Below are 15,151 nucleotides of genomic sequence, written 5' to 3'. Positions count from 1 at the left end.
TTTAATATTAGCTCTTTAAAAATTCTTTAATTTATCTTGCTTACAATGTATATGACTATTAATTTTTATGGTCAATGAAAATTTTAGAAATTTCTAAGTTTTTTTGTTACATACCAAACAATTGACAGGTAATGTGTGAGTTTATTGTTATGAAATTTATTAATCATAGCTTGAAAAATATAAACATGTATGTTTGTGTTTTAGGTTATTCTTAGTTTAAATTAAGTTTCTGCCCTTTTAATTTTGATGTGAGATATGTGCTAGTGATGTGACCTGTTTAGGTACAGTGCAATGCCATTTCATTCTGTTTTTAGAAAGGCTGAATGTTTTAGAGTAGATAGGGTGGGATTTCCAGGCTGGTCCTCACTGATCCGCTTGTGGGGTTCCTCCTGAGAACCGCAGAAACTCTGGCGTGAACTCTCCATTCAAAGGCCTGTGCTGATTCTTGACGAAAGTTTAACAAGGCTCCTAGCAGCCTAAGGCCAACTCTGGGACAGCCCAGCTCAGGGTTGTCTGGAAGAGCTCAGGGCTGTCAGAATAATTTACTGTTTTAGCCAACACCCGAGGATAAGCCCCTGACATCCTTTTTAAAGAGAGTTTAGAAGGGCTTAAATTATGAATCCTTCTCTGTCCCTTTGAGATGTCTCTAAATCTGCAATTCAGGAGTGTCTTTGAAAAGAGCAGAAAGGACAGGAGGGCCTCTGTTCCGGTCTCTCTGGGAAGGTAGAATCCTAACTGCTGTAAATATATCAGCTAGCAGACACAGCAAGCCTAATCTCAGTTATACTGACCAGCCTTTGTAATTTTTCACTTGAGCTCCCCTAGTCTGGGTTCTCCCCTAAAACACTCCTTCACCTCAGTGCAAACAGAAATGGAGCTCAGCTGTTTCCTGTCCTGCCTGCAGTTACAGAATGAAATCTGTTCGCCACTCCAACGTCTGGCACCCCTACCTACACTCCTCATCTGTCAGCCAAGTCTAGAAAGGAATCAGCCTGAGGTCAGCTCTGTCTACAAAGTAGACTCAGCGCAGTCCGCGTTTTAGGCATCTGCCGCTTTGATGTAGCAGCTCGAAGATGGGACTTGAATCTGCACATACATGCATACCGAAAACACGGGTGCTCCCTGCAGCCACATTTGTCACACGGAGTGCGGACTGTTAGAAACAGCCGGTGTGGTCACCAGCCAGGGCCTAGGTGAGTGAATTACGGTGACTGTAGGGAATAACCTTGAATTCAGCAATGGAAACTGATCATCCTAGTTTTCTTAGTTTCTGTTTTCTTGGGAGCACTTTTCCTACCAGGGAGCGTCAGTTACACAGTCAGGTAATAGAATGAAGACCTGGATAGGCTGCGTTTCATAATTTGGCCCTAAGTAATTTGATAACTTAAAAATTATAGTGTAAAGAATTTTGAAAAAAACGAGGACAGCAAAAGGTAAATTACGTCTCAGTCCTAAAGGTGGGAGCCAGACTTGCACTCTGGGTCTTTTAGCGTGTGCCTAGTTTGGTGTGTTGCCATACAGGGTTAGTGAAGCACACTGCTCTGGCCATTAGTGGCCCTGCTCATTCCAGTCTGTAATTCTGAGAATTCACGTTGGTGTCATTAACGTAAAGAAAATTCAGGCAAAATTAATTATAGAGACTATCAGGGCCATGGCCTGGGAAACACTGGCAGGTGCTCCAGAGAACAGAGGAGAGGCTTGAGTGTTTAAAGAGAAAAGGGCAAATCAGCAGAGGGGAGGATTACAAAACACTTTGTCAAGAATTCCCATTGTTTTACAGAAGTGACATTGATTATTGATTATTGATTGGTTATACATCACTGAACTGTAGGTTATGAATTCTGGTGTCCAGTGTATGACATTGGTAGGTTAATTTATGGCTATTGGCCAGGTGTGGCGGCTCATGTCTGTAATCCTGGTACTTTGGGAGGCTGAAGTGGGAGGACTGTTTGAGGATAAGAGTTCAAGGCCAGCTTGGGCAACATAGCAAGACCCTATCTTTGAAGAAAAAAAAAAGCCTGGGCATTATGGTGCTATTCTGTGGCCCCAGCTGCTCAGAAGGCTGAGGTGGGAGGATTGCTTGAGCACAGGAGGTCGAGGCTGTAGTGAGCTATGATAGCACCACTGCACTCCAGCCTAGGTGGCAGAATGAGACCCTTTCTCTAATAAGAATAATAGTAATATGACTGTTGGTGGTGATGCTGAGTCAAGAGGTCATAAAGCAGGCGGCTTATTTAGCTCCGGGTGTGGGTGGGAGCGGGACGTCCTTAGCTCCGGGTGTCACGGGGCGGGGGGGGGCGCGGAGCGGGACGTCCTTAGCTCCGGGTGTTGAGGGGGAGCGGGACATCCTTAGCTCCGGGTGTGGCGGGGAGTGAGACATGACCACTGTCACATTTCAGTGACTCTGGATTGAAACGTTTAAAGGAGCTCACATTCCTCAGATTAGTTTCTTTTCTTTCTCAGTGTCATGTAGGAAACAGGATGAGGACGTGGATGTCAGCGCTATACCACTGGGTCCATGTAGGTGAATGTCACAGGGTTGGGCCGCTGTGTCTTTGTCGTGTGGGGACTCAGGCTGGATGGTGCCTTTGCTGCTTTGCACAGAGCTTGTGGTCAACTTGAAGGTCCAGAATGGATTTATGGCGGTGGCACGGGAAGGAAGAATGGATTTAGAAACAGGTTAGAAACAGAAATAGTAGCATCTGGTGACGCTTTCATCTGTTTATTTTTTAATAGAGATGGAGTCTTGCTGTGTCACCTGGGCTGGAGTGCAGTGGTGTTATCACAGCTCACTGCAGTCTTGACCTCCTGGGCTCCAGTGATCCTCCCATCTTAGCCTCCTGAGTAGCTAGGACTACGGTTGAACCACTGTGCTTGACTGAATTTTCTTTTTTTAATAGAGATGGGGTCTTGCTGTGTTGCCCTGGCTGGTCTTGAACTCCTGGGCTCAAGTAATCTTCCTGCCTCAGCCTAGTAAAGTGCTAGGATTACAGGTGTGAGCCACCATGAAACCTGGCCCAAAATAACTTCCTTTGAACATTTCTTAATGTGTAATTAATTAATTCAAATCAATATTTAACTTTAACCTCTGATGAGTGTTTTCTAAAAGATGAGGCTGGGTTGGAAAGCAAGGGGAGAAGCCCACTGTCCACAGGTGGCTGCAGATGTCAGGGGCACTTTCTCGCTGGAGTCTGCCCGGCTGTCGGAGGTTATGTGGCAGGAGCAGTGAGCGTCAGGTCCAGGGTTTCTGCTGTTTGGCTTACAGAGCGGGAAGCCCGCACACCCACTTGGAGTGTGGGTCGGACAAGATGGCACAGTGGTGGGGTTTGCTTTCCATCTGGGCCATGAGTGTCCTCCCTGCAAGTGACGTTTTGGCTCCACCACCTCTGAGGGTGCACCATGGAGGTGATTTCAGCCCAGGTTTACTTCTCCTTGGATTTCAGGATGAGATGAGAGTGGGGAAAAGAATTCCCTTAAAGCCCTGCATTGAGGGGAAGGGGAGTTAAATTAGTTTGATCTGTTTTGTTTGGGAGGCAATTCAAAGGGATTTAAACATTGTTCAGGGTTCTTACTGTACAGTTCTCCAAAGAGTTTTGTTATGAAAAGGTTCTAGATGATTTAGTTGATGTGAATCACGCGTAAATCGAGGGACAGAGGCCCTGGGGAGTTGGTGCTAGGCAGCCCCTCATCTCCTGTTTGCTCACCGTGTGCACGAAGGATGCCGGCCCAGGACACGTGCGTGCAGATGCTGAAGACCGCAGGCTCCAGTTCTCATCCACTGTGTGGGCTGACTCATGCTGATGGCTTTGCTGCCTAGCTCTCCTGATGTCTCGCCCTGTCCCCAGGTTGGGATTTGTTCTGATGGGAGTACTGGGGAACTTTGCCCATCGGTTCCATACTTGAAGAGTTGATTTTAAGCATGGATTGCTGGGCTGCTCCATAGGGCAGAGTCTGAGGGCTGGTCAAGTTGGTCTGTAAAAGGCCTTGGCAGAAGCATGTGGTTTACATGTGGCAAGTGGGGACCGACAGCACCGGGGCAGGGAAGCCGTAAATCGTTGTTGAACAATTTGAAACTCTATGGAGGGAGACAGCATGGATAGAAAACTTGAGGGTAAACAGTCCATATTAGCTGAGTTTTAAGTGCTCCAAAGTAGTCAGCATTCTGTGCATTTAAGAAAATGGCTGTTTTTTTTTTCTTCCTGAAAACTAGAGAGACCAAAGAAAAATCCTGTGATCTCCGTGAGAGACCTCTTGTCTTGAGGGTTTTTAACTTTATCAGCATCAGTAATGTTAACAACCATTAAGAAACCCCACTGGATAGGTTTTGTGATATACTTACTTTTCACATTCTGAGCTGGTGGCCTTGTGCCTTCCCAGTGTCCCCTGAATGTCCTCAGCATCCCCTGTGTGTGGCACCCGTGTCTCGTGGTTGAACTGTCCCCTAAGGTTCTAGGTGTCCCCTCTCTGTGGTGCCCACGTCTCCTGGTTGGACTGTCCCTGAGTGTCCCGGGTGTCCTTTCTCTGTGGTGCCCACATCCCCTGGTTGGACTGCCCCTTCGTGTCCTGGGCATCCCCTCTCAGTGGCGCCCACGTCTCCTGGGTCTCCTTGTTGGACTGTCCCTGAGTATCCTGGGCGTCCCCTCTCCGGTCACTCATGTCCTGGGTTCCATTCAGCCTTTTTGTTTATAGCAGGTCCTATATTAAACCTTTCTGTAGAAGTTAACTTTAAATAAAAAGAGTTGGCCAGGCACGGTGGCTCACACCTGCAATCCCAGCACTTTGGGAGGCTGAGGTGGGTGGATCACCTGAGGTCGGGAGTTCGAAACCAGCCTGACCAACATAGAGAAACCCCGTCTCTACTAAAATTATGAAACTTAGCCGTGCGTGGTGGCGGGTGCCTGTAATCCCAGCTACTCGGGAGGCTGAGGCATGAGAATTGCTTGAACCTAGGAAATGGCGGTTGCAGTGAGCTGAGATCGTGCCACTGCACTGCAACCTGGGTTACAGAGTGTGTCAAAAAAAAATTATTTAATATATTTATGAGGTATTACAGCTTTTTTTGTTTGCCCTAATTTTCACATGTCCAGGAAGAGTTTTAGTGGCTTATCCATGAAAAGTTTCCATTTTTCGTTTGGACTGAATCTGTTTTTTTTTTTTTTTTTTTTTGAAACAAACTCCCAAATGCTTCCTTTATTTATACCTTTAAGGAAGTGTTTCTCAAAGGGAAAAATTGGATAATTATGGTATATTCTCTGCAGGAAATCATCCTTGATTGATTTTGCTTAGCTGAAGTTAGGTTTATCATCAAGCTCTGGTATACTGGGATTGTAGGGTTGTAGCCTGTGTTGTTGGAGTGTTACTGTGGCATGGTGATAAGTGGTTAGGTTTTACTGGGGTTGTAGGGTTGTAGCCTGTGTTGTTGGAGTGTTACTGTGACATGGTGATATGCGGTTAGGTTTGGCATGAAGCTCTATTGTACTGGGGTTGTAGGGTTGTAGCCTGTGTTGTTGGAGTGTTACTGTGATGTGGTGATAAATGGGTAGGTTTTACCGGAGTCATAGGGTTGTAGCCTGTGTTGTTGGAGTGTTACTGTGGCATGGTGATAAGTGGGTAGGTTTTACTGGGGTTATAGGGTTGTACCCTGTGTTGTTGGAGTGTGTGACTGTGGCGTGGTGATAAGCCCCTGTGTGTTCTGCACTGAGGTTCTGCTCAGGCCTCAGTACAGCTGTGGAGCGGGAGCAGTACAGAAGAAGGAGCTGTGGCTGCACTGGCAAAGCTCATGCTCCCCTCGGGGAGACCAGCATGGATCTTGTCGGAATCACCATCTCGAGGGTTGCCAGGAGGCGGTGGTGCAGTGTGACAGGAGGCGCCCCAGCTGGGGGTGAGGGTGCAGAAGGGGAGTCCCAGCCTTGCCTTAGAGCACAGTCAGCCTTTCCTGTCCTCACGGTTCCTGTGGGTCGGGGTTTGGGAGTGGCATGGGGGGACGTTAGGGTGCAGTCCTCACGCTCCCTGAAGGTTGGGTTGGGCTTAGGGGCCCTTCTGAGGTGTGGGCTGGTGCTGGCCTCTGCCTGGGCCTCCCTAGGAGTGCTTGGGCATCCTTGTGCTATGACATCTGCGTCTCCCAGGGTGTGCGGTGAGAGCAAGTGGTCGCCACAGCCAGGTAGAAGCTCTGGAAGGGACCCTGAGCGGGAAGGCACACAGCTAGGCCTCCACCCGCCCTCCTCATCAGAAGTGTGGCTGGGCAGGCGGCTTGAGCTCAGCAGTTTGGGCAACGTGGCGGAACTCTGTCTCTACAAAATACAAATATTAGCCAGGTGTTATCCCAGCTACTGGGGAGGCTGAGGTGGGAGGATGACTTGAGCTGAGGTTGTGCCACTGCACTCCAGCCTGGGTGAGGGAACCAGACCCTGTCAGAAAAACAAAAAGATGAAGACGAAGAAGAGTGTGACATAGAATCTGGCCCACATTCGCTGGAAGGGGAATCGGCTTGACTTGTAAAGGAAGGGTTGTTGAAGAGTGGAAATGTTTTAAGACCACGGCACCTTGTTATTTTAATATCCCCCTCAGATTCTTAGAACAGTGGGATACCTGGTGAGCCGGCTCGGGGATGCCTCCTTTCCCGGCACACAGTGTGGATTCTGTCACGGCTGGTGGTGAGGCACCGCGACATGCTCAGCAGTGCTGGTGACGGAGGACTAAGACAGGCCTTCCTTTCCGGAAGGTGAGGGCTTAGCTGGAGGGATGTCATCACTCTTGAAAGGTGGATTATCCAGCGAGGAGCAAACACTTTCGTGGTAGAGAACAGCAAACATCAGAGGAGCTGGACGGCGTTTTTGGGCTGGGGCCTTTTTTGGGTTTTATCTGCGCAGCCCCAGCTCTGCGGCGGTGCTCGGTGTGTGTGAGGAGCTTGGCGTTTATTTGCTGAATACAAGTACAGGGCCTGTGAGGGCCAGAGAGACAGGTGAGCTTGTGGGCCCACCGGTTGCCCAGTGCAGCGGACGGGTGTGACCGGGTGTCCTCAGGGACAAGCAGGCTTTCCCTGGCGACTGTTGGGCATTCACTCCCCAGGAGTCGGTTCCGTTCCTGACGTGTTGGCATTGGCAGGACTCCAGAGCTGAAAGCTGCTGAGCCTTGCGATGCCTCACTGTGCTCGTTAGAAAAGTGGAGCTGATAGCCTTCTTAGTAGGGTTATGAGAGTGAAATATGGTGCTTGACTCAGGATAGCATGTGGTACGCACCAGATGCTAAACTCGTTTCTGTCTGTCTGTCATACATCCCAGCTGCTGTTGCTGTGTAAAGGGCTGTGGTGTGAGACAACAGCAACCGTCTAATTTTCTCACAGACTCTGTGGATCAGGAGAGCTCACAGCAGCAGGCTTAGTTCTGTCACTGATACCTGGGGCCTCGGCTGGGGAGACTCGAGGTTCGGGAGGTGGTGACTCATGGGGGGCCGCGGGAGCTGTGCCTCTCACGCACCTGCCCTGGTGCTGGCTGTGAGGGACCCTCTGGGCTGTGGCATCCGCAGGGGCCTCTCCCCAGGGCTGCTGCTCTTCCTCACAGGGGAGTATCTGGATCTGCAGCCCAGGAGGACCAGGTGGAAACCCATTGTCCTGGGAGGCCCACGATGCCTTGTGTCCTGGGTTGAGCCCAGCAGCCGCGGAAGGAGCACAGACTCCTGCGCGCAGCAGTTGGGACGTGAGTCTGTTGTGGCTGTTTTTGGAAAATACGGTCTGACACAAGATATTTGAAACCCACGGAGTATTTGTCCTTCCTCTGTTGTTCGACTGCTGTTGTAACTTGTTTTCACTTTTATTTTGTAATATTTAATAGTTTTTGAAGTAGCCAAAGGGATACATTTTATAATAATGTGTCATTTTAGACTAGTGAATAATTTTTAAAAATCTGTATTTCTGTTACCTTTTATTCCAGGAAGTAGAGAAGTATTTTCTGGCATGTCAAGAATTAACTGCCATTGATTTAAATGGCCTGATGGAAAAGCTGCTCACTGGAGCACAGACAATTAATTATTTTAAACTTTGAACCTTCTAACTTTATACTTTTCTATTTAGAGAAGAACCAAAGATGATACCTGGAAAGCAGATGACCTCAGAAAACATCTCTGGGTAATGATCGTAACGATTTGGATTTGGGGTCTGTGAGGGACTCGTGGGGTCTGTGAGGGACTCGTGGGGTCTGTGAGGGACTCGCGTGGTTTTCTTGGACCCACTTTACCTGGTACACAGCACTGTGTGACTTTGGTTACGTGCGCCTCACTGCAGAAATACTTTCCAATCAGAGGTGAAGGCGTGCAGCTCACAGTCCCTCTGGAACATTTGTTAAGCCAGCTGGACCCTCCCACCGCTCGTGGGGCCCTGCCAAGGCTCAGGGGCCTCCGCACTGCTCCAGGGTGGGAGTGCTGGCTTCAGGGGCTGCAGCGGTGGGGTGCGGGGAGGGGCTTTGGGACGGCGGCGGGGTGGGGGGAGGGGCTTTGGGACGGAGAGAGTCCTTGTTTGTATAGGGCCCAGGTGGTTTGTGTCTTAGCGATTTTAAAACACAACTTGGGTATCTCTCTTTTAACACGTGTAGTATTTTATTTGTTTATTTTTAATTAATTTTACTCTATGTTTTAGAGATGGGGTCTCACCCTTTTACCGAGGCCAGAGGGCAGTGGTGAAATCATAGCTCACTGCAACCTTGACCTTCTGGGCCTAAGCTGTCCTCCCGCCTCAGTCTCTCGAGTAGCTAGGACTACAGACATGAGCCACCAGGCCTGCTACTTTTTTAATTTTTTAATTTTTTGGGTAAGATGCGGATCTTGCTGTGTTGCTCGGGCTAGCCTTGAACTCCTGGCCTCAGGCAATCCTTCTGCCTCAGCCTCCCAAAGTGCTGGGATAGTAGGTGTGAGGTACCATGCCTGGCCCTACTTATTTTTTTGAATTTTACTTTATTTTTCACATTTAGGGGTTATAGGTGCAGGTTTCTTACATGCGTATCTTGCGGAGTGGTGAAGTCTGGGCCATTAGTGCGCCTGACACCTGAATTGTACCTGACACCCGAATTGTACCTGTCACCCGAATAGTGAACATTATACCCGATAGGTAATTTTTCACCCTCTGATACACGTAGTATTTTACATTTGATTTGCCGATAAATGCGAATGTCCATGATATCAGGGGTGTGGGTGGGCAGTTGTAGAAATCTAAGCTTGACTCCATGTCCTTTAGTGTTCTAAGAACCTCCATGACCCGTCTAGGATTGGAAACTGAGATTGGAAAGCAGCTGAATGCAAATATGTTTTAAGGTCCTTCAGCTGTATGTGCTTCTCACATTCAGGTATTAAAAGTCTAATGGAAATCTGCCTTCCTGGTCACGGAGGACCCTTTGTTCTCTTGTTTTAGGCCATACAGTCAGGCGGTTCCAAGGAAGAAAAGAAGCACAGAGAGAAGAAGCTGCGTAAGGAGTCTGAAATGGACCCTCCTGAACACAAGGAGCCGAGGTGGAGGGATCCCGACCAGGATGCCAGGAGCAGAGACAGGGCGGCTGAAGTCCACACTGCTAAGGAGAGTCCTCGTGGGGAGAGGGACAGAGACAGACAGAGGGAGAGGAGAAGAGATGCAAAAGACCGGGAGAAAGAAAAGCTGAAGGAGAAACATCGAGAGGCAGAAAAGTCTCACAGCAGAGGAAAGGACAGGGAAAAAGAAAAAGACAGAAGGGCCCAGAAGGAAGAGCCCCGGCAGACCGTGGCCCGCCACAACCTGCTGGGCCAGGAGACACACGACCGGCAGCTCCTGGAGCGGGCGGAGAGGAAAGGCCGCTCAGGTGGGTCCCTGTTTGCCTTCCTGCAGGGCTGTTTCGCTGCTGGTGACAGGTTGATAGCCCACTCCCTCCTCTCTCTCCCTCCCTCCCTCCCCTCCCTCCCCTCCCTCCTCTCCCTCCTCTCTCTCTCCCCCATCCCCTCCCCCCCTCCTCCCTCCCCTCCCTCCCCTCCCTCACTCCCTCTCTCAGTCCCCTCCCTCCCTCCGCTCCCTCCCCTCCCCTTCCTCCCTTCCCTCCCTCCCTCTCCTCCCTCCCCTCCCTCCCTTCCCTCACTCCCTCTCTCAGTCCCCTCCCTCCCTGCCATCCCTCCCCTCCCTCCCTCCCCTCCCTCCCTCCTCTCCCCTCCGTCCCTGCCATCCCTCCCCTCCCTCCCTCCTCTCCCCTCCCTCCCTCCCTGCTGTCCCTCCCCTCCCCTCCCTCCTTGCCATCCCTCCCCTCCCCTCCCCTCCCTCACTCCTTCCCCTCCCTCACTCCTTCCCCTCCCTCTCTCCTTCCCCTTCCTCCCCCCCACTCTCCCTCCCCTCCCTCCCCTCCCTCCCCTCCTCCCTCCCCCCTCACTCCCCTCCTCCCTCCCCCCTCACTCCCCTCCCTCCCCTCCCTCCACTCCCTCCCTGCCTCCCCTCCCTCCCTCCCCTCCCTCACTCCCCTCTCCACTCCCTCCCCTCCCTCACTCCTTCCCCTCCCTCACTCCACTCCCTCCCCTCCCTCACTCCCTCCCTTCCCTCCCTTCCCTCCCCTCCCTCCTACCCCCTCCCCTTCCTACTCTCCCTCTCTCCCTCCTTCCCTCTTTCCCCTTTCCTTTTTTTTTTTTTTCTGGACAGGGTCTTGCTCTGCCCCCAGGCTAGAGTGCAGTGGTGCCATCACAGCTCACGACAGCCTCAGCTTCCTGGGCTTAAGTGATCCTCCCACCGCAGCCTCCCAAAGCATTGGCATTACAGACAACAGCCACTGTGCCCAGCTGGCTCTATTTCTTTTATTTATTTATTTATTTATTTATTTATTTATTTATTTTAAAAGTTCTTGCTGTTTGGGACATTTTCCTCTTTTGAAATGTTCATTCATTATTTTTGTTTTCTCTCATAGTTTTCACAAATGTTTTATCTTTGAAGTTAGATATTCTCTCTCTTGTGGGGTGTGTGTGTGTACTTTTTATCATTGTTCTCTTTTGGTATTTTAAAAACTCATTCAGGCCAGGTGTGGTGGGTCATACCTGTAATCACGGCACTTTGGGAGGCTGAGGTGGGAGGATTGCTCCAGCCCAGGATTTTGAGACCAGCTTGGGCAACATAGGGAAACTCCATCACTACAAAAAATAAAAAAATTAGCTGTGTGTGGTGGTGCTTGCCTGTAGTTCTAGCTATTTGGTAGGCTGAGGTGGGAGGATTCCTTGAGCCCAGGAGGTTGAGGCTGCAGTGAGCTATGATTGTGTCACTGCACTGCAGCCTGGGCAACAGAGTGAGACCCTGTCTCAAAAGAAAAAACGAAAACTCAAAAAACCATTTAGCTAGCCAGACGTGGTGGCTCACGCCTGTAATCCCACACTTTGGGAGGCCAAGGTGGGTGGATCACCTGAGGTCAGGAGTTCGAAACTAGTCTGGCCAACATGGTGAAATCCTGTCTCTACAAAAAATACAAAAAATTTAGCCAGGCGTGGTAGCATGCGCCTGTAATCCCAGCTACTCAGGAGGCTGAGGCAGGGGAATTGTTTGAACCAGGGAGGTGGAGGTTACAGTGAGCCGAGATTGTGCCACTGCACTTTAGACAGAGCCTAATTAATTTTAATAGTAGCTGTCCTACTATTTAATGTTCTTTTCAAAATGATTGTTTTTGACGTTTTTGGTATTTATTTGTGATAACATCTTTTGTTCTCACATCACCCTTTTTTTGGCTACCTGCTCGTTTTTTCAACGTGGTGTTGAAAGGAATTGTACTGGAAAGACTTTTGAAAACTGATTGTAGACTAGACTCTCTCAAGTTCTTTCCTCTGTACGTCTCTTCTCATCTCCTTTCTTTCCGCACCGCCCGTCTGTGCAGTGTGGCCTTTATCCAGGACTGGGTCCCCAGCCCTCTTCTCCAGCAACCCCTTGCCCTTGCTGGCTGGATCTAGTCTCATGGTTTTAAATACTGTTTGTCTCTGTCCTCATTTCCAAGTTTTTACCCCCAGCTGGGCATTGTCCCTGAATTCCAGGCTTGTGTATCCCCTGTGTTTTGATGTCTAATAGATAACACAAACGCAGTGTACCCCACACGGAGCTTCCAGTAGCCCCTCCACACCGGCTGTGCTGCAGGCTTGCCCATCTCAGTCGATAGCACGTGCATCCTCGCGTCCTGAGGTCAAGACCTGGGACGTATCCTGATGCTCCGCTTTCTCTTCCAGTCTCTCGGAGAGTCCTGGGGTTTCCGCCTTGAAAATCTACCTGGAGCGGGGCTCTCCCTCTGTAACCCAGACTCCTAGAGGAGTGCTCAGTGCTTGGTAAATGCCTTTTTTTTTTTTTTTCTGAGGAGGAGTCTCGCTCTGTCGCCCAGGCTGGAGTACTGTGTTGCAGTCTCGGCTCACTGCATCCTCTGTCTCCCGGGTTCAAGCAGTTTTCCTCCTCACCCTCCCGAGTAGCTGGGATTACAGGCGCACACCACCACGCCCGGCTCATTTTTGTATTTTCAGTAGAGATGGGGTTTCATCATGTTAGCCAGGCTGTTCTTGAACTCCTGACCTCGTGATCTGCCTGCCTCGGCCTCCCACAGTGCTTGGATTACAGGCATGAGCCATCGCACCCAGCCTGGTAAATGCTTTTTGAGTGAATGCACTTTGCCTCAGTGGTCTTTGAAAGTTTAACTTTGCCCTGATCTTTTAAAGTGTCCACTCTCTGAATTTTACATCTGATGCCTTTTTTGTGTGCAGATTCAGAAGTGAAAGTCCAGCTTTCCTTGTTGGATGATGCTTTGGTGTCATCGGTACCTGCCTGGCTCTGCCCCCTGTCTCTCTTGCAGGTCATGCTGGGCCTTGGTGCTTCAGCTTCCCCAGCCCAGGATGGATGCTGTAGCCTGGTGCCCTGGGGGGTCTGCTGCACTTGGCTTCCTTGTTTATTCAGGGGCCTCTGACTTCCTTGGTCCCCTCAGCAGTGGGGGTGCCAGGAGGTACGGGGGCTGCTCTGGGTCCTCAGTGCATCCAGGAGGGCAGGCGTTTCCCTGGAGCTCACATTTGGCTAAAGTGTTTGGCTGACTGGGCTCATTCTCCTGTTCAGACTAAGCTCTTCTTCTGCGTGACGCGCAGAAACCCTGAAGGCTGTATGAGTTTGGTCTGGTTCCCTCTTGAATTTCCAAGGGTTACTCAGACATTTGCCTGGTTGCTTCAGCAGCAAACTGAGCGAGGCAAGAAGTCTCTCTGTTCCTTAGTGTACGAGTCTGTCCTCATACTGCTGTAAAGAAACACCCAAGGCTGGGGAATTTATAAAGAAAAGAGGTTTAACTGGCTCACAGTTGTGCAGGCGTACAGGAAGCGTGGCTGCGGAGGCCACAGGAGACTTACAGTCCTAGGGGAAGGTGAAGGGAAGCGGTCATGTCTTACAGGGCCGGAGCAGGAGGAAGGGAGAGAGTGGGGAGGTGCCACGTACTTTTAAACAACCAGATCTTGTGAGAACTCACTCAGTATCACAAGAACAACACCGGGGGAAATTCACCCCCGTGATCCAGTCACCTCCCACCAGGTCTCACCTTCAGCACTGGGGACTGTGTTTCAGCGTGAGATTTGGGTGGGGACGCAGATCCAAACTGAGATCGCCATGTTCATCTCCTTCTTCATTTTGATACTAGAACTCTTCATTCTTGAATTGGAGACATGTGTTTTAGTTGAAGAATATTTTTAAATACATATTAATAAGCATAAAATGTGCAATACCGTCCATAGCAAGATGTTAAAAGAACTTTTTGATGTGCTAACATTTGGGAGTATTAAAAATATGTTTTACTTCTTGTAGTAAGTAAAGTAAGAAGTGAAGAGAAAGATGAAGACTCTGAAAGAGGAGATGAAGACAGAGAAAGAAGATACCGAGAAAGAAAGGTATACGAAGCAAGGCCTGGGGAAAGGTTTTCCAAATGTTGCCAAGTAAAGGATATTTTAAACGTTATTGTTAGAAGCATTTTTAGAAAATGTCCTAAGCCAGTTTTCAGGCCTGGAAAAGGCCTTCAGCACTGTGTGTAGTCAGTTTCTTTCTCCCCATGGTCGAATGTGTTTTTCTGGTTCCAAAGGTAATTTGTGATTATTTTAGAAAATTTAGAAGATATAGGCCGGGTGCAGTGGCTCACGCCTGTAATCCCAGCACTTTGGGAGGCCGAGGCAGGCAGATCACAAGGTCAAGAGATTGAGATCATTCTGGCTAACACAGTGAAACCCCATCTCTACAAAAAATACAAAAAAATTAGCCGGGCGTGGTGGTGGGCACCTGTAGTCCCAGCTACTTGGGAGGCTGAGGCAGGAGAATGGCGTGAACCCGGGAAGCGGAGCTTGTAATGAGCCGAGATTGCGCCACTGCACTCCAGCCTGGGCGACAGAGCGAGACTCCATCTCAAAAAAAAAAAAAAAAAAAAATTTAGAAGATACAAATAAGTAATAAGAAAATAAAAACTGTCTAATCCTACCCCACAGGTAAGTATTGATAGCATTTAGGTATGTATTTTCCAGGTCTGTATATTTGTGTATGTATAACACTGTTTTCTTTAGTTAGATTTTTACTGTTTTATAAATTGTTTAAACGGAACACATTTTGAGCCTTTTCCTGAGTGATCCTGTCTCTCTCCGTGTTTCAGTGCGTGCGTGGCTTAGTATTTCGCGGTGTGGATGTGTTGGTGCTCTCGAGGCACCTGTGGTTTTGGACACTTAGGTTGTTTCTGTGTGTTTGTGTTTTCTCTTTAAATTATAAAGACATCCAGATGGTATGCTTTTTGGTTTGTTCATAATTATTTCCTTATGATTAATTTCTGGAAATGAACTTGCTAGAAGTAAATGTAAACTTACCCCATTTGCTTTACATAAAAGTTGTAATTATTTATATCATCAGAGCATAATTCCTCCTGTCCTAAGCAGGAGCTGGGCATTATCGTCATTTAAAAGTTTTGCTCTTTTGATTCAGAAGAAAATGGCATTTCTGGGCATTTTTAAAAGCAGGTTTACTGTCTTTTGTTATTTACCACTTGTGTACTTTTGCTTATTCTTTTTCTCTTTTTTATTTTATTTTTATTTTTTAGAGACAGGGTCTTGCTCTGTCACCCAGGTTGGAGTGCAGTGGTGTGATCATAGCTCACTGCAGTCAGGAATTCCTGGGTTCAAGCAGTCTTCCCAC

The 15,151-nt window shown here is 48.9% G+C and overlaps 1 protein-coding gene across 1 annotated transcript in view; it reads left to right on the top strand.

Moving 5' to 3' along the window:
- Positions 1-3,229: 3,229 nt before the first annotated feature.
- Positions 3,230-15,151, top strand: part of LOC140710975 (cytoplasmic dynein 2 intermediate chain 1-like) — a 102,508-nt gene continuing 90,586 nt past the window's right edge. The window contains exons 1-4 of the mRNA XM_073013972.1: positions 3,230-3,845; positions 8,069-8,122; positions 9,398-9,818; positions 13,790-13,872. Of these exons, the coding sequence (XP_072870073.1) occupies positions 3,795-3,845; positions 8,069-8,122; positions 9,398-9,818; positions 13,790-13,872 (609 nt within the window). The 5' untranslated portion in view covers positions 3,230-3,794. The remainder of the gene's footprint in view (positions 3,846-8,068; positions 8,123-9,397; positions 9,819-13,789; positions 13,873-15,151) is intronic.

This window comes from Chlorocebus sabaeus, unplaced genomic scaffold (genome assembly GCF_047675955.1).
Source record: "Chlorocebus sabaeus isolate Y175 unplaced genomic scaffold, mChlSab1.0.hap1 unalloc_scaffold_114, whole genome shotgun sequence".
In the NCBI taxonomy this organism is placed as follows: Eukaryota; Metazoa; Chordata; class Mammalia; order Primates; family Cercopithecidae; genus Chlorocebus; species Chlorocebus sabaeus.
Note: the sequence above shows the minus strand (reverse complement) of the source record. Positions and strands in the feature narration are given on the sequence as shown.